This window comes from Gymnogyps californianus, chromosome 3, assembly GCF_018139145.2.
Source record: "Gymnogyps californianus isolate 813 chromosome 3, ASM1813914v2, whole genome shotgun sequence".
Taxonomy (NCBI): Eukaryota; Metazoa; Chordata; class Aves; order Accipitriformes; family Cathartidae; genus Gymnogyps; species Gymnogyps californianus.
Genome location: NC_059473.1, coordinates 40,260,869 through 40,276,301, shown reverse-complemented (window position 1 = coordinate 40,276,301; position 15,433 = coordinate 40,260,869). Strand labels below are relative to the sequence as shown.

The following is a 15,433-nucleotide window of genomic DNA, read 5'->3' as shown; positions in this document are numbered from 1 at the left end:
ATTTCCATCTGAACATGATGTCAGAGCAGCTGACAGCCTGCCATCCCTCAGCCTTTTATTCTAACACACAGACAGGGAGTTAGTGTGTGCAGATCTGTGTGTGGAGAAGGTATCTCATTCCTCTCTAACATCATCTCCACTTTGCATCTGTCTCTCCTAGTCTGCTTTTTTTCCACCGATCTAACAGACCTGGAGCCAGCAAGACTCAGAGGAAAGGACTTAATCAGGTTTATGTGTACTAAAGGTAGGAGTAGCAATAGATTAGATACAGCATATTTCTGTTTTGGTGTGTTGTTTATTGAATTTCAGAAAAAAAATCACATTACTTTTCTAACCAAGTTTAGAGGTAATATATGAAATTGAGTATTAAATAGATAAGTGGACTTAGTCAAAAGGCTTGGGCTACAGTTGGAGAGTATCAGTTCTTGGGCACATTGTTAGCATTAACTTTAATGCATATTGTGAGAATATCTTGGTTTGGAAGAAGGAGAGAGCAAGTTCATTCTTCGTTTCTGAGACCAAAACTGCAATGGATTTAGTGGCAAGCCTAAAGAGAGTTCTGCTTTATGTTCTTGTATTGCATCTTTTAAATGACTTTACGGGGGTTTTAGGGAAATATACAAAAGTGCTTTTTTAAAAAAGGACCGTTCTGGCTAAAATGTGGTTGTGGGGAAGTCTTTCATTAAACTTCACGGTTAAATATCCAGCAGCTCAGAACCGTAGTAGCATACAGCTGTAGTGCTTCTGAAAGATAGAAATCAGTTATGTGTTTAAAAACTTTTGTACCCGGGAGAATGGCTTGACTGGTTTCCTCTTTTCTTTCTTGTGTGTAGCATTTGAAATCTTTTATTTCAGCATAACAATAATTATTTGAAGGAGTTTTTGTATTTGCGACTAATTTAGAACTTGTAGATTTGAGCTGCCTGAATTGGCCAGACAGCTGTAATCGCACTCCTCTATTCTTAATCTCTTTATCTGGGCAGCAGCTGCCATATGGCCACAGTCAGCTGGATCAGATGTTTATAAGCTTCCTTCTTCGTCCCTCTCTGTCCTTTCAGCCTCCTAATTTGATCACAGCTACCTTGTGAGCTGCCCTCCAATCTTTATTTTTAGCCCTCTTAAGGATTAGGATTGATGTTGGCTGTGGGGCACTTAAAGTGATTGTATTGTAAATCTTCGTGCTTTACTCTAGCAATGGTATTTTACAGAATATAGTAGGGGTTGTGTTGTAAGTTTTAGTACATCTTGGTTTGCGAGGGATGAGGATTTTTCAATAATATCTGCCAGCCTAGAGAGACACGATCTGCTTAGATGGTTTGGGAGAGCATTGCTATCAATCACAGAAGAATAGATTAAGACAGGTTTTTAAGAGATTTTACTTTCCATTTGAGTTTTGACTTCTCTACTTCTTTTTTATTTTTTCTTTATCATCAAGGAAAGTGAATAGAAAAATACTAGGGTAAGAACAGTAAGAACAGTACTCAGGATACTGATTTTAAATATGCACACATGCACACACGCTCACATTGAATGACTTTTTTTTTTTTTTTTTTTTTTTTTAAGTTTGGTACTGCAAACTCTGCCTGGTATGGGAGGGGAGGGAAATTTCTGTCCTGCATAGGGGAAGCGGTGCTCATTGGCATTTTGGTTGTTAGTTTCTTTTGTAAATTCTGCATGTTGGCAAAAAATGTTTGTGTTCTATTGTACAGTATGGAGAAGGTTTAAAACCTGAAACTGTACTTACTACAAGAAGAAAACCACACGAACTAAATTTCTAAAAACCTTGATTTTGCTGTCGATATAAATTGACACCCATAAATAATTTTTATACTTGATGAATGCTAGACCTTCAGATTTGGGTATATTAGCGTTTCTTCATGCACGAACCTCTCCTCTTACTACAATTTGACTTTAAAAAGAAGATTGATCATCTGATTTTTTTTTTTCTTCCCCCTCTGTGATCTCTCAAACTTAGTGTAAAAAAAAAAAAAAATTTTTTTTTTTTTGGGTCTGCCCTCCTAAGGATGCAATCTGGAGGAAGTTCCCTAAAAAAAATAACTGTTGAACAGATTTTATGAACAGCAGTGATACTTTAAAAAAATTACAAATGTACCTATGCGCTTATTAGAATGGGTTATTTACCATGGGAAGGAAATCGTAACTTCAGTGGTTGATCGAGGAAGGACTTGCCATCGTACGTGTGTGTTAAATAATCTTTGCATGGTGTCAGTCCCAGAATTCTGGCAATATAAATACGAGGGGTTTAGAGTGGAATAACTTGGATTCGTAAGTTCTGTGATTCCGACCTACATTTAATTTTTAAAAATCTTGTTGCTTATAGGTTATGAAGACAGTATGGAGTTTCCTGACCACAGTAGACATTTGCTACAGTGTCTGAGTGAGCAGAGACATCAGGGTTTTCTTTGTGATTGCACTGTTCTGGTAGGAGATGCCCAGTTCCGAGCGCACAGAGCTGTACTGGCTTCATGCAGCATGTATTTCCACCTCTTTTACAAGGACCAGCTGGACAAAAGGGACATTGTTCATCTGAACAGCGACATTGTTACAGCCCCAGCTTTCGCTCTCCTGCTTGAATTCATGTACGAAGGAAAGCTCCAGTTCAAAGACTTGCCCATTGAAGACGTGCTAGCAGCTGCCAGTTATCTCCACATGTATGACATTGTCAAAGTCTGCAAAAAGAAGCTGAAAGAGAAAGCAACCACGGAGGCAGACAGTACAAAAAAGGAGGAAGACGCCTCAAGTTGTTCAGACAAAGTGGAGAGCCTCTCCGACGGCAGCAGCCACATGCCAGGAGACTTGCCCAGCGATGAAGACGACGGAGAAGATGAAAAATTGAACATCCTGCCTAGCAAAAGGGACTTGGCGGCCGAGCCTGGGAACATGTGGATGAGATTGCCCTCAGACTCAGCAGGCATTCCCCAGACTGGCGGAGAGGCAGAGACGCACGCAGCAGCAGCTGGAAAAACAGTAGCCAGCCCCTGCAGCTCAACAGAGTCTTTGTCCCAGAGGTCTGTCACCTCCGTGAGGGATTCAGCAGATGTTGACTGCGTGCTGGACCTGTCTGTCAAGTCCAGCCTTTCAGGAGTTGAAAATTTGAACAGTTCTTATTTCTCTTCGCAGGACATGCTTAGAAGCAGCCTGGTTCAGGTGAAGGTGGAGAAAGAGGCTTCCTGTGATGAGAGTGATGTTGGCACTAATGACTATGATATGGAACATAGCACTGTGAAAGAAAGTGTGAGCACTAATAACAGGGTACAGTACGAGCCGGCCCACCTGGCTCCGATGAGGGAAGATTCGGTCTTGAGGGAGCTAGATAGAGAGGACAAGGCAAGCGATGATGAAATGATAACTCCAGAGAACGAGAGAGTCCAGGTGGAAGGAAACATGGACAGCAGCTTGCTCCCTTACGTGTCAAACATACTTAGCCCCGCTGGCCAAATTTTCATGTGTCCTCTCTGCAACAAGGTCTTTCCTAGCCCCCACATCCTGCAGATCCATTTAAGCACGCACTTTCGAGAGCAGGACGGGATCCGCAGCAAGCCTGCTACCGATGTCAATGTCCCGACCTGCTCGTTGTGTGGTAAGACTTTTTCTTGCATGTACACCTTGAAACGTCATGAGAGGACTCATTCAGGTGAAAAGCCCTACACTTGCACCCAGTGTGGGAAGAGCTTCCAGTACTCCCACAACCTGAGCCGCCATGCAGTGGTTCACACGCGGGAGAAGCCTCATGCTTGTAAGTGGTGTGAACGCAGGTTCACGCAGTCCGGAGACCTTTACAGACACATTCGGAAGTTTCACTGTGAGTTGGTGAACTCATTGTCTGTCAAAAGCGAAGCACTGAGCTTACCTACTGTCAGAGACTGGACCTTAGAAGATAGCTCACAAGAACTTTGGAAATAAAATTTTTATATATATAAATAATATATATATAAATCTATATAGTTGTGGTACAGTCTAAAAGCAATCTTGTTTCCTTGAACTGAAAGTTTGGCTACTAGCTTGTTTTTGCACTTTAAGGCAGCATGAATATTTCACTAATTTAGCACTCCGATAAAAATGAACTGTAGAGGTAATCCGACAAAGTAACAAATTATGGAACGTATTTTCCCCCCTTTTCGGAGTAGAAGCCAGCGGATACTTTACTTCTAAGGAATCTCCAATTCAAAAAATTTGGACGTGGCTTTATTCTCCCCAAAACACTGCGTTCTTTTAAGCTCTCGATCTTTTTCCTCTTAAAATCTGAATGTAGAAATCCTCTCCCAATTTTGTCAGTTCCTTTACATTTCTATAATTGCATGAGTCCTTTCTAGCTGTTGGAAACCTGAATGCTTTTAGACCCAAATGGAAAATTTCTGAAATGCTGGATTATCTATTTTTAAACAAGCGGTTGACTTAAAACTTATTATGGCAACTTCTGGATTTCTGACAGTTCCCACTGGAAAAAAAAACAAAAAACGACACAAAAACACAAAACAAAAACCCTGAGAGTACACTGGGATCACTGGGACTCTGTCTTACGTGAAGGTTTGCTTGGGATGAAAAAGGATATTGCAGCTTCAGCAGTGATGAACTGTGTGTTTTAAAAATGTGAATTACTGTTATTGTATACTGTAATTGATTACATGGGCCGGGGGGAGGTATCAAAGAACTTGGCAGGTTGTGTTGATGCTCTTAGTTGAGTCTTGAAAAGTAAATATTAACGCTACAGAAATGCATGATTTTCAGTATATTTTTGTCTTTGTTTGCATTGTATAACTTTAACGAGTGAGTTGAAAATTATTTAATTTCCTTAGGAAAAAAAAACGACACCGTTGAAAATGCCGGTGTTACAAAGAAGAGAAATGCACTGTTTTTATTTTATCTAATTTAAATTTACTTTCCCACTGTCTTTAAGTTGAGAAGAACTTAAGCTACGAGTCGCCGATTTAGCTACGTTAACAAGGAAAAAAAAAAAAAATGAATGTTTACAACCAGGCTTCGAGATTTGCATGTGCGGTGTGCATTTACTAACCCCAGACCCCTTCTAATTGCACAGACCCCACGCCAGCTCCAACTGAGGTGCGTCCATTTCCCCAGATGAGCATTTGTAGGATTCCTGCTGCACCACTCCACCACAATAGGTCGTTCTTTTTTTTCCCCCCCGTTGAAAAGAGGCTGTGGACTGAAAAAAAAAAAGAAAAAGGCAAAAAAAAAAAAAAAAAAAAAGCCCCGGGCTGAAAGGCCTGGGAAGGCCTGAGTGACAGGGGGGCCGGGGGAGGGCAGGGGAAGGACTATGTGTATCCAAGCAGCAGAGACTGCAGCCTGACGTGTGGTTTTAATGACCAACACGCAGGTCAAAAGCATTTTGCACAGTGTTTGTTTTCCTGTCTTGCACTTACAAATAAGGTCTATGGGAGTAGCATGGAAAACGTTTGCTGTTTTTTCCTTTTTTTTTTCTTTTTTTTTTTTCCTCTGCTTTTGTTTAAAATTTGATCGCCTTAACTACTGTAAACATAGCCTATTTTTGTGCTTAAGATACTGAATGGAAAACTCCATTGTGTATTGCTGGACTGTTTTGGAAATATTTGGTCAAATGTGTGTTAATTTGGCTGTAATGGCATTTAAAACAAAAAAAAAAGCTGTGAAAATGGCCTTGGAGCGTTATCTTTAGTTACTTGAATAGTTTCTAGGTTTTAAAACTACATTCTTTTCTTAAGTTAGAGAAGACAATCAGTGTCTGAGGAAAATGGACTTTCTCTTGGATTTTTTTGTGGTCCTCGTGAGTGATTGCTTTTTTCCTTTCCTTAGTTTCACATTCTTCTTTTGTTCTAAAACTTAGACTGACATCTAGCTTTGACAATCATAGTATGTTTTATTTTCCTGAGGGGGGAATAACTTATAATGCTGTTTAGTTTTGTACTATTGGTGTGTTGGTGAATTTTTAAACTGTGTGCTAACTGCAATAAATTATATGAACTGAGAAATCAATTCCCTTGTCTTTTTTCCCTCTTTTAAATTATAGTTACGGAGTATTTTTTATAATGTGTAACTTTATTACTTTTGTACAGACTTCTATTGCTAACTGTGTATGGAATATGTTTTCAGTATGCTTTTGAGCACTTTGTTGCTAACGTACATATTTACATCTCACTTAACATTTAAAAAAAATTAAATGCTTGTGTTTTGAAAGCATTTCTGTGTGTGTAGCTCTTGATCATTCTGTAGAGGGATTTTTTTATTATTATTTTTTTTCTTCCCCAAAGACTTTTGCAGAAGCAATCTACTAAACTCCAGAAATTTTGCTACCATGCAAATATCTGTGCAGACACACAATTCCTTTTCTGGGCTTAATTTCACCCCAAGGAGCTCTCTCGGGCTCACTCTTTTGTATTCAGTCTCTATCAGAACACTAGAGCAGAAGGCAACAACTTAATCTGAAGCACTGGCCGGGTACTGACTGACCATCAGCATTACAGTAGGCAGTCAAAATATCCAAAATACCGGTAATACATCAAAATGTCTGGACGACAGAGGAAAATTGAAACAATCGTGTCTGTTTGGGGGTTTCTCTTACAGACTAAATGTTTCTTTAAAAAGAAATAAAATGAGGATTAGCAAAACCTTTGAAAAAGACCTGGTTTAGATGCTTGTTGCAGGATATACCCAGAATTCTTGTTTGAGGCCGCTCCATCCTAGGAACGAGACCAGCACTGCAGAGCCCAATGGGAATACGAAAGTAGAGCTAAATCAGAAGTCTGGAACAGAGACAGCAGGACCAATTTGAAGGGAAAAAAAAAAAATCTTAATTTAAACATTTCATTACATTTGTCATCTGCCTAGGTACAACTGAAGTTGTGCCTTGACCAAGAGAATCTCAGTGCCTAATGCTATTCTGCTTATCTTCCTACATCTATGGTAATTTGTACCTAGCCAAAATGATCTTTTTCACTGTTTTATTCTTTATAACAATTTTCAATCATCATTTGCTGTGTTTAGGGGTGTTTTTGTGTTATTACAGATATTTTAGAAACATTTCCTTTTGCCAATGTTAGCGTCTTCAGCCGCATAGATTTCTCTTTTTCTAGCAGCAGACCTTTCTGTAGGCTTTCATATGATAGAGTATTATGTGTAGTTAAGACGGTTTAAAGTATCATCAAGACTGAAAAACGGCTAATATTGCAGTTCTGAAATCCGTGCAGCTGATGAGCTTTGGATGTGGCTCTAGGCAGATTCACCATTTGTTCTCCAACATTAAGATTTTCAAGGATTGTAGATTCCCAAATAAAACTAGACTTAGAAGGAGCCCTTCTTCAGAAGGGTAACAGAAAACATAACTTAGCCATTAACGACAAAATAATTCAAAATATCCTTTATACTTTCGGGTTTTATCTAGATGGTCTATACATGTACAGCACGCGCTTGCTTGTGGCTTTCAAAGTGTTTCTTCAATGAAAAGATGAAACATACTCCTGTGTGTTGCTTCTATTCGTAAGGTTTAATGTACTGACATATCTAAATAGCTGTAACTTTTTTTTTCTTTTTTTTTTTTTTCTTTTGGTAATACAGTCCCTAGATAATGAAGCATGAGAGAACATTTTATTTGGCTTGAGGATATGTGGTAACAAAATCCTCACCGTTCATGTTGCCATGATGGTCGAAGGCAAATTGCGGGAATGGAAACCGTATGCTCTAAACTTCACAGGTTCAGAAGACTTTCTCTGACTGGTGATAGTCATCACGTTTTAACTGTGAGTACTTCTAGCCCAAGACTCACAGGGAACATGCTAAATGTATCATTCGGCTATTTTTTTAACCACTGCCTGTGACTGATAGCTTAATATTTTTTAATTACGAATGATTTCTCTAAACTCAAGCTTAGGCGTTCGGTGTAACAGAGACTTTTGAATCAGGTATAGCATTCTACAGACCATCTACTTACTGAGACCTTTGCGTGTTTTAGGTGCAATTTGAAGAAGAACTTGGTAGGAGTTTAAAACGAAACTTTCTGGCCAAGGAAGGGAAGGGATCCTCATTGCTTTTCCTCCTCCCCTGTGTTAGGGTAAAAGTGAATACCAAACAATCCCATATACTTCTGCTGAGCCTAAGTGAAACTAGCGTATACTTTCAAAACTTGCATCACCTTGTTGGAAGCCTAAATGAAATTTTAAAATTAATTTGCAAAGGGACAGGTTCCCTTTTCCCCCTGTGCTGCCTCACTCCAGCGGCTGTGCTGGCTCACCTGCTCGGGAAGGACACCACCGTTTTCTCTCCCTGCCGCAGCACACCCTCTGCTTTCCTTCTACAGATGATGGATCAAGTGATTTGTCGGTGGTGGACTGACTTATTTCCCTCCCCAATTAATTCTACAATAATCAAAAGTTCTAACTTTTTAATAGACTCCTAATATATAACTTTAAAAATATTTTTTTCCAGCCTACTTTCAAAAATGAAACCCTGAGCCCCCCTTTTTATGATCAACAATGCTGCAGCAATTTGTAGCTAAGGAGAACTTGGAAGGGGAGAAAATTTCTACCTGCTCCCTCCCCTCACTTTGAAGCAATGCAAATTCCTTCAGAATGAAGGTGAAGCACATTTCAAGTCTGCAAAAATACCCTAAAATTAGAAAACTGATTCTAAAATATTGTCATGTAGTCCTCTATAGCAGGGTTCTCAAACTTATACATGATTAACACTATTTGTCCATGTGATTTCCAAACTGAAATATTTACAGAGAGTATGGTCTTTTATTAAAGAAATCTAACCAAAGCATTAAGGTTTTTTTGCTGGGATGGTAAACGTGAATTTTAACAGAACTGTCTGATATTTTTAAAGGGAAGAAAAAGTGATGCACAAATCTTCTGGGCTCTTTCAAAATATTCTAGTTCAGGGGTCCTTTTTTAATTTTTGTTGCACCTCACTCATATTTTAATCATGTCATTAAATATAGTGAGTCTGGTAATAAAAAATATTTTCTAGATGGTAAGAGAGGAGTTCTTTCTTTATTTATATGAATGCTTTTGGGCAGAAGGTGGAAATGTTCTCTTTTGCCGGCAAATGAAGATAGTCACGGGAAGAAGAGCCCTGCTTATTAAAACCTACAGCCAGCAGCTCCTGCTAGTGTGATAAAATTCAGCTAAACCTGTTAATGGGTCTTACCGATGAGAGATTACATCCTTTTGGGAAAGATTATCCATTTTAGTCTTGTAGACTAAAAAAGAAGCATTACTTTTAACCGATTGTCAAATTGAAATGCTCTCGGTGCAAATAACACACAGCTTCCCCAGCTCTGCCAGAGCAGAAGAGGGGTGAGTCTTCTGCACAGCCAGGCAGCAGTAGAGCCAAAGGTGGAAAAGGCTTAACTGTGACAGTGACAGCAAATGCTGCAGAGGTTTCGAGTGATAGAGATGTCTTCCAGAAAAAAAAGTTTTTTCAAAAATAATCCATGTTTGACCAGGAGTATTTTTCTTATGTTGGAATTTCTTGGGTTAGTTAATTTTTCAAACTAACAGAACTTGCCTAGGTTGTCTGCTTATAATCTTCAGGTTCGTTTTGCTTCAATTTAGTTTCTTTCTTTCAGGTTTTTTTCCTTAGAAGACAATCGCTCCGCTAATATGTCGTGCAGAACATACAGCATCTTCATTCTTGATAACTCCTTAACATTAACCGTTTGTAGCAGGGGGCCACAAGTGCTCACCCCTGTGTGAAAACACTCCCCTCGCTGGGACAGACTTTGTGCCTCTCCGGTACCACGGCTGTTACTGCGGGGCCAAATTTTCTTTTCTTTTTGAGATTTTACAGCCTGGCTCTAACAAGCTTTTGCTTGGGGCTAAAAGGGAGAGTGTATGCAGTCTAGCCTTGGAGCTGAAATTTCCATGTGATTGGGGATTTTGGGGATTGCAGGAAATAAATAAATGATTAATTGCAAAATACAGCTGGTGATTATTTTTTAGGATGCTTTAATGTGCAGTGTTTTGGTATTTCTTTACCTCAGCATTGCGCTTTAAAATGCATATTGTGTATGAACATATGTGTGTGCGTGAGGAAGTACTTTAGAATAACTTGCTAATTTTTATTTAGGTGTGCATCCAAATCACAGCCTTAGTTATTCCTTAAAGATCTTTAGAAGACGTGTTTAGTGTTCGTACATAGCAGCCAACATGACGTGGTCTTGTGCAACCTATTGCTTGTGGTTCCTGCAGTTATCAGCGCTGATCTGAGCACCGAGAAGGATTTTTTTTTGCCATGTCCGGAACATGCCAGATAGATAGGGATTTACACAGCACATCCCCAGCCATTACAACCCAGTGCATGAAACCCAGCTTTAAATTAGTAAAATATTTAGAGAGCAAGTTACATGTACATCATGACTTCCGAAAGGATTTAACTGGTAAAGCAATATGTTACTGCCTCAGTACTACAGGAGGTATATTAAAAGGCTTAACTGTCTCAAAACAGCTCTATGGCATGGTATACGCTGTGTCTGGATGTAAATCTAGATAGGGATTTAAATATTTCTTTCACAACCTTCCTGAAATACATTTTGGTTAAGTCTTATTTACAGCTATTAAGAAAATAAAAACTACCCTCAATGCTACATTTTAGGCTTTTGTCAAATTGTCTTCAATTTTAGCATTAAAGCTACTTTTTATAAACTTTTGGATGTGTTCCCAATATACATTTTACAATTTTAAAAATGTACTTTATCTATAAATAAACCCCCTTGAAACTGATAGAGGTTTATCGTACAAGATATGATTTATTTTCAACTGCATTTGCCACGTATTCGCACTTAGTGAGGATTCATGTCGAGATAATTTTGGAAATTCATACCAAGATAAAATATAGTTAAAATCTTAATGAAACATATCCTATCTTCATAGGCTATAGCTACCAGGTCTTCATTTTCTGTAGCTTATTCTCTTTTTAAAGTAGTTTGACTGGCACCGTCTATCCAGAATCTGATTTCTGTTCGTAGATGATTTTCAGGCTTATATATATGACAGCTTGAAAACACTATAAATACCAATATTTCATTATCTTCAAATGACTGAATGACTTCTAAGAAAGATCTGTGTCTTAATGAGCTGAGACTAACTAGGCAATTCTTAATTTTTGGAGAAATGGAGAGTCGTACATCTCTGTATTAATTATGAGGATGTAATTTAATGAACACATGAATGCTGGGCTCCCTGTTGACAGAAAGACCCACGTACCTCTGCAAGTGTTGGATAACTCATTGCAACTTACTTCCAAGGATTTCTCAAGACTGCTACTCTATGCTTAAAAGAAAAGGCTCCTGAGACACAAGGTGAACACAAAGTTGTGTTTTGCCCAATTCAGTGTGATAAACATAAATGTATTTCTTTTTCGTTAACGATTGGAAAAGTCTCACAGAGAGAAAACTTCCAAAAAAGTGAGCACAAAAAATGGCATAAAGCAGTACTTCACTGAGGAAATTTGTTATTCTTAGCCTCAGTTTGCATCAAGAAACCCGGGCATTTTAAAATCTCGGCAAGGAGACCTTTTAAAGCCCATAACCAGTAGTTAAAAATGAAAGTAGATCAAGCTTTTTTCTTTTTCTTTTTTTTTTTTTTTTAACCAGAGTGCTAATTTTAATGTGCTCTTTTATTCTCTCTAATATATAACATGAAGTTTGCAGCTTGGAGGAAAAGGTGGGATTCCTGCCGAGCAGAGAAAATACAGCAGAGCCATATTCACCTTCTGGCCTGAGGGTGTTGTGTCAGGGTGAGGGTACGAGGCAAACGCTGGGGCCGTCTGTAGGGCCAGGCTGGACGGTTCCCCGCTCTTTCACCAGCGAGCCTGCTGGAGGTGAGCATTTTGCGGCAAACAGTACTTTCATCCCCAAATGACAGCAGGTTTGTAGGCACGCTTCTGCTGGAGGGATTGAAAATGACTGAAGTGCTGCTTCTGGAAAGATGTTGGATAACGCAGAGTGATTCAAACAAGGCATTAAAACAACCGTGCTTGCCCTTTCTCAGCAGAGAATGGAGATGGGCGCGCTCGCTGCCCGCCCCGGGCCGAGGGATGTGCAAGTCACAGAAGTACCTGACGGTATAAGCTCATTTTAAAGTGTTATGCTCTGAACTAACTATGCCACTGGATGGTCTGGAGCTGGATATCTGGGTGCTGTATTGCAATGCTATTTTCAAAAAGATATAATAAATGTAAGGGTCTGATCTCTCAACCCTTCTTCGTGGAATATGAGCCCGAGGGCGAGCAGACACGTTAAGATTTGGGACCTACCTGGCGTGAACTACATGTGAGTCACTCTCAAGACAGCGAGTAGATGACTAGCACTCATCCTAATGTTAGCCTTCTATTTTAGATAGATGCTCTTCAGATTCAGGGCTCCCCCACATGAAAGCATGACCATTTAATGCGTCGGGGTTTTTTTAACAAGAGCCTTTCGTAGGTCCTTCGTAGGTTCATGGCTGAGCCAGATTCCTTTGGTCCAAAACTGCCTGTATTAACGGCAGGCAAAATTTTACTTTTAGAAATGTCCAGCTCCTTTGGGAAGCTGTTGTTACTTCCAGAACAGGGTAGGAATATGTCTGGAGCAGAAAAAAATTATTTACAAAGACATTGGCTTAGCATGTATTGTTAAAATTTAATATTGGTGCTCACCTTTTGAAACGATCTTATCTCTGATCTTATCTCCTTTTATTTAGAAGAAAGAGGAGGAGCCTGCACTTTGGACTCAAATGTGGTGAGAAGAGAGGGAACATCTGTAAATAATGGCTTTTTTTTTAGGAGAGGGATAAGCACATTGTTAAAAGAATGAAGGAAATTACAGAAAAATGAGGTTTAAGGGAAAGCACATGTTGAAAGACAGAGCACATTAATCAGGCTATGGGAATGGGAGGTATAAAGCCTCTTTTCTACACCACTTTGATTCTTATTAAGGACAAAAAGCATTATGAGTTTTTTTCCTTTTTTTTGCTGGCTCTTAGGAAGGAAGCAATATACCACGGCAAGGTTGTGAGCCTCGCTCTTGGTGCAGTCCTGGAGGATGAAGCATTTTTAATTCGTCTCAAAGGCTGCTGCTTTTTTTTTTTTTGAACAAAGAAAGGAAAGTCTCCTCCTCATGACTTTACAGATGGCGGAATCCTGGTTTTGAAGCCCACACTTGAAGTCTCATTGTTGGGTCAGTGCGAGACCCCATCCATGGAGCAGAGGTCCCTGGCTTTCTCTTGCCCTCCTACTGAATGAGGCTTTGGGGATGGGGAGCCTGTGGTCAATGCTGCCTGGTAAAACCATGTGGCTCATTCAAAGCCGCTAAACTTATTGAAGAAGGATGAAAAAAAAAAAAAAAGGAAGTGAAAGTCATGTTTATCCTGGGGCTGGATGCAGGGTTTGATATTTCGGAGTGTTTTCATCACATCTTCTATGCTACCTCTCCCTTTGTGCACCATGTTTGATGGCTGATGTTAGGCTTGGCTCCGCGCCTTTCTGCTGTCGGCTGATCCGAGCTGAACACATTCTCCCAGAGTTATTTGTCGGTGAGAGAAAATAATTTTCAAGTCCTCTGGAGAACACCAGAGGTGTATGCTTAAATAAAAGTTCATTCCTGGGTTCTGGGCAGAAATTAAGCTAATTATGGAAGTGTTCGTTCAATCACAAATCCTCCTGAGATACTTGCTGGTCTTCAGTGGGCACTTGCTGGCACCTCTGGTTTGTGTCCACACTATTTATTTAGAAAAATAAGAAGGGGCTAATGACTTCAGCCGTAGCATTTTTCCAGGTTATATGGATAATCCTGCGACTGCCCCATTTCGTTCCCACCGCCCCCAGCCCCGTTTTCCCTAGGAGATCATTTTGCCATCCCGGGCACACTCCGCAAACGAGGCTTTCGCCCGTCGCGCCGCTCGGAAGCGGGCTGTGAATTTCAGCAGTCAGCGGCGTGGCTGCGAGCGCACAGCCTGGTGCCTGTCAAGCATCTTGTTAGCACAGCATCCGCAAGACAACTACTCTGAGAAGTACAACCAGAGGGTTGGAAATCACTGCAACCCCCCCCCACGTTTTTAAACACGGCTCTTCTGCGTGGCTGGCGGGGGGCTGAGGAGAAGGAGGGAACAGAGAGGGGAGCGGAGCCTCCTAAAACTGGGGTTTGCTTGCCGTTGCAGCCCTGTGGAAAGCCTTGCTGCTGCCCGAGCCCGCAGCAGCTGCACAGGGCAGGGGTTGGCGTGGCCGGGCAGGACAGAGGCTGGTGGTATCTTCATGGCCCCGTCACTCTCCCCACGGGCAGGGAGAGGGAAGCGCTCCTGGCCCCATGGGGTGGCAGCAGCACTGGGAGGTCCCTTCGCCACCCCTTTCCCAGCCCTTTGGTGAAGGATGAGGATGCTGTGGCACCGGGGCTGGGTGGTTTGGCCCCCGGTGCTGCCGGGCTTTGCCTTCCCACAGCCGCATGGTGTATTTCTCCGGGCCATGTGCTGCTCCTGGGTGAAGGTTCCCCTCCACAGCCAGCTCCAAACGCCAGGTCCTCACCTACACCTGGGTCAGAGAAAGGGACACAGCGGCCTTCGTCTTTTTGTTTTCTTGGTTTTTTGGGGCGTACTCTAATATTTTGGAAGCTCTTGCCTGATGATGGTCTCAGAGCGATTTCGGGTTCCAGCCGTCCATCCTCCTGGGGCCTCGGCTTAGACACATTTGCAAGGCAACCAACGCCACAAAAACATCCGAGTGCGATCTGTTTTTTCCTTCTCCTTTGTTGCTTAATGGATGACTCAACTTTCTTTTGTGACTGGATAGCTTTAATTTATAGTTTTTAGGCAAGCGATCGTTCCTTTCATTATTTTGGGTTAAATATTCTTATTTGTTGATTATTTAATAGTTTGTTTGGATAAAGATGGGGAAAAAAAAAACCAGCTTGGTGCCATAGACCAAGTCCAAAAGAAATTAACTGCTCTGCTGCACATATTGGAGCAGGGAGTTAGCGGAGAATGCAGCCCCGCTAATGGACTGGCAAACTGATAAAGGCTTTAAAGATTCCATATAACCCCACGCTGCCTCGTTTTATTAATTAACTCTCCTTGCTTTGTAGCAAGGTTGTCCCGGCTATGGAATAAATGAGTGAAAGGGCTGGCCAGTATACATTAAGCATCATTTTACGCTTAGCCTTGTGGAGGATTAGGGTTTGTGGGGGTTTTGGGGTGGAATTTTTTTCCACACAACCTTCCTCTGCCGGTGTTTTTGTCCGTGTTGCTCAGGGTTGGAGGGGGGAAGGAGGTGAGGAATTGCATCTGTGGCCCTTCGGTGCTGTCCCACCACGGGTGGCCAAGGTGTGGACCGGGCACTTGGGAGGTTAGAGCTCCTGCGGCTGGAGATCCGCACAAAACCCACCGGCAGAGGGGAAACGGGGGCTGGGGTACCGGAGAGATGGTGACAGCTATGATAGCGAGGGGAGGGGAAG

General features: G+C 41.1%; 1 protein-coding gene across 1 annotated transcript; it reads left to right on the top strand.

Annotated features, from left to right (window-relative positions):
* The first annotated feature begins 231 nt into the window (after nt 1-231).
* Nucleotides 232-3,968, top strand: ZBTB18 (zinc finger and BTB domain containing 18). The gene is made up of 2 exons (XM_050894385.1): nt 232-244; nt 2,342-3,968. Exons 1-2 carry the CDS (start codon nt 232-234, stop codon nt 3,922-3,924), a joined length of 1,596 nt encoding a protein of 531 aa, XP_050750342.1. The 3' UTR covers nt 3,925-3,968.
* The last annotated feature ends 11,465 nt before the right edge of the window (nt 3,969-15,433 follow it).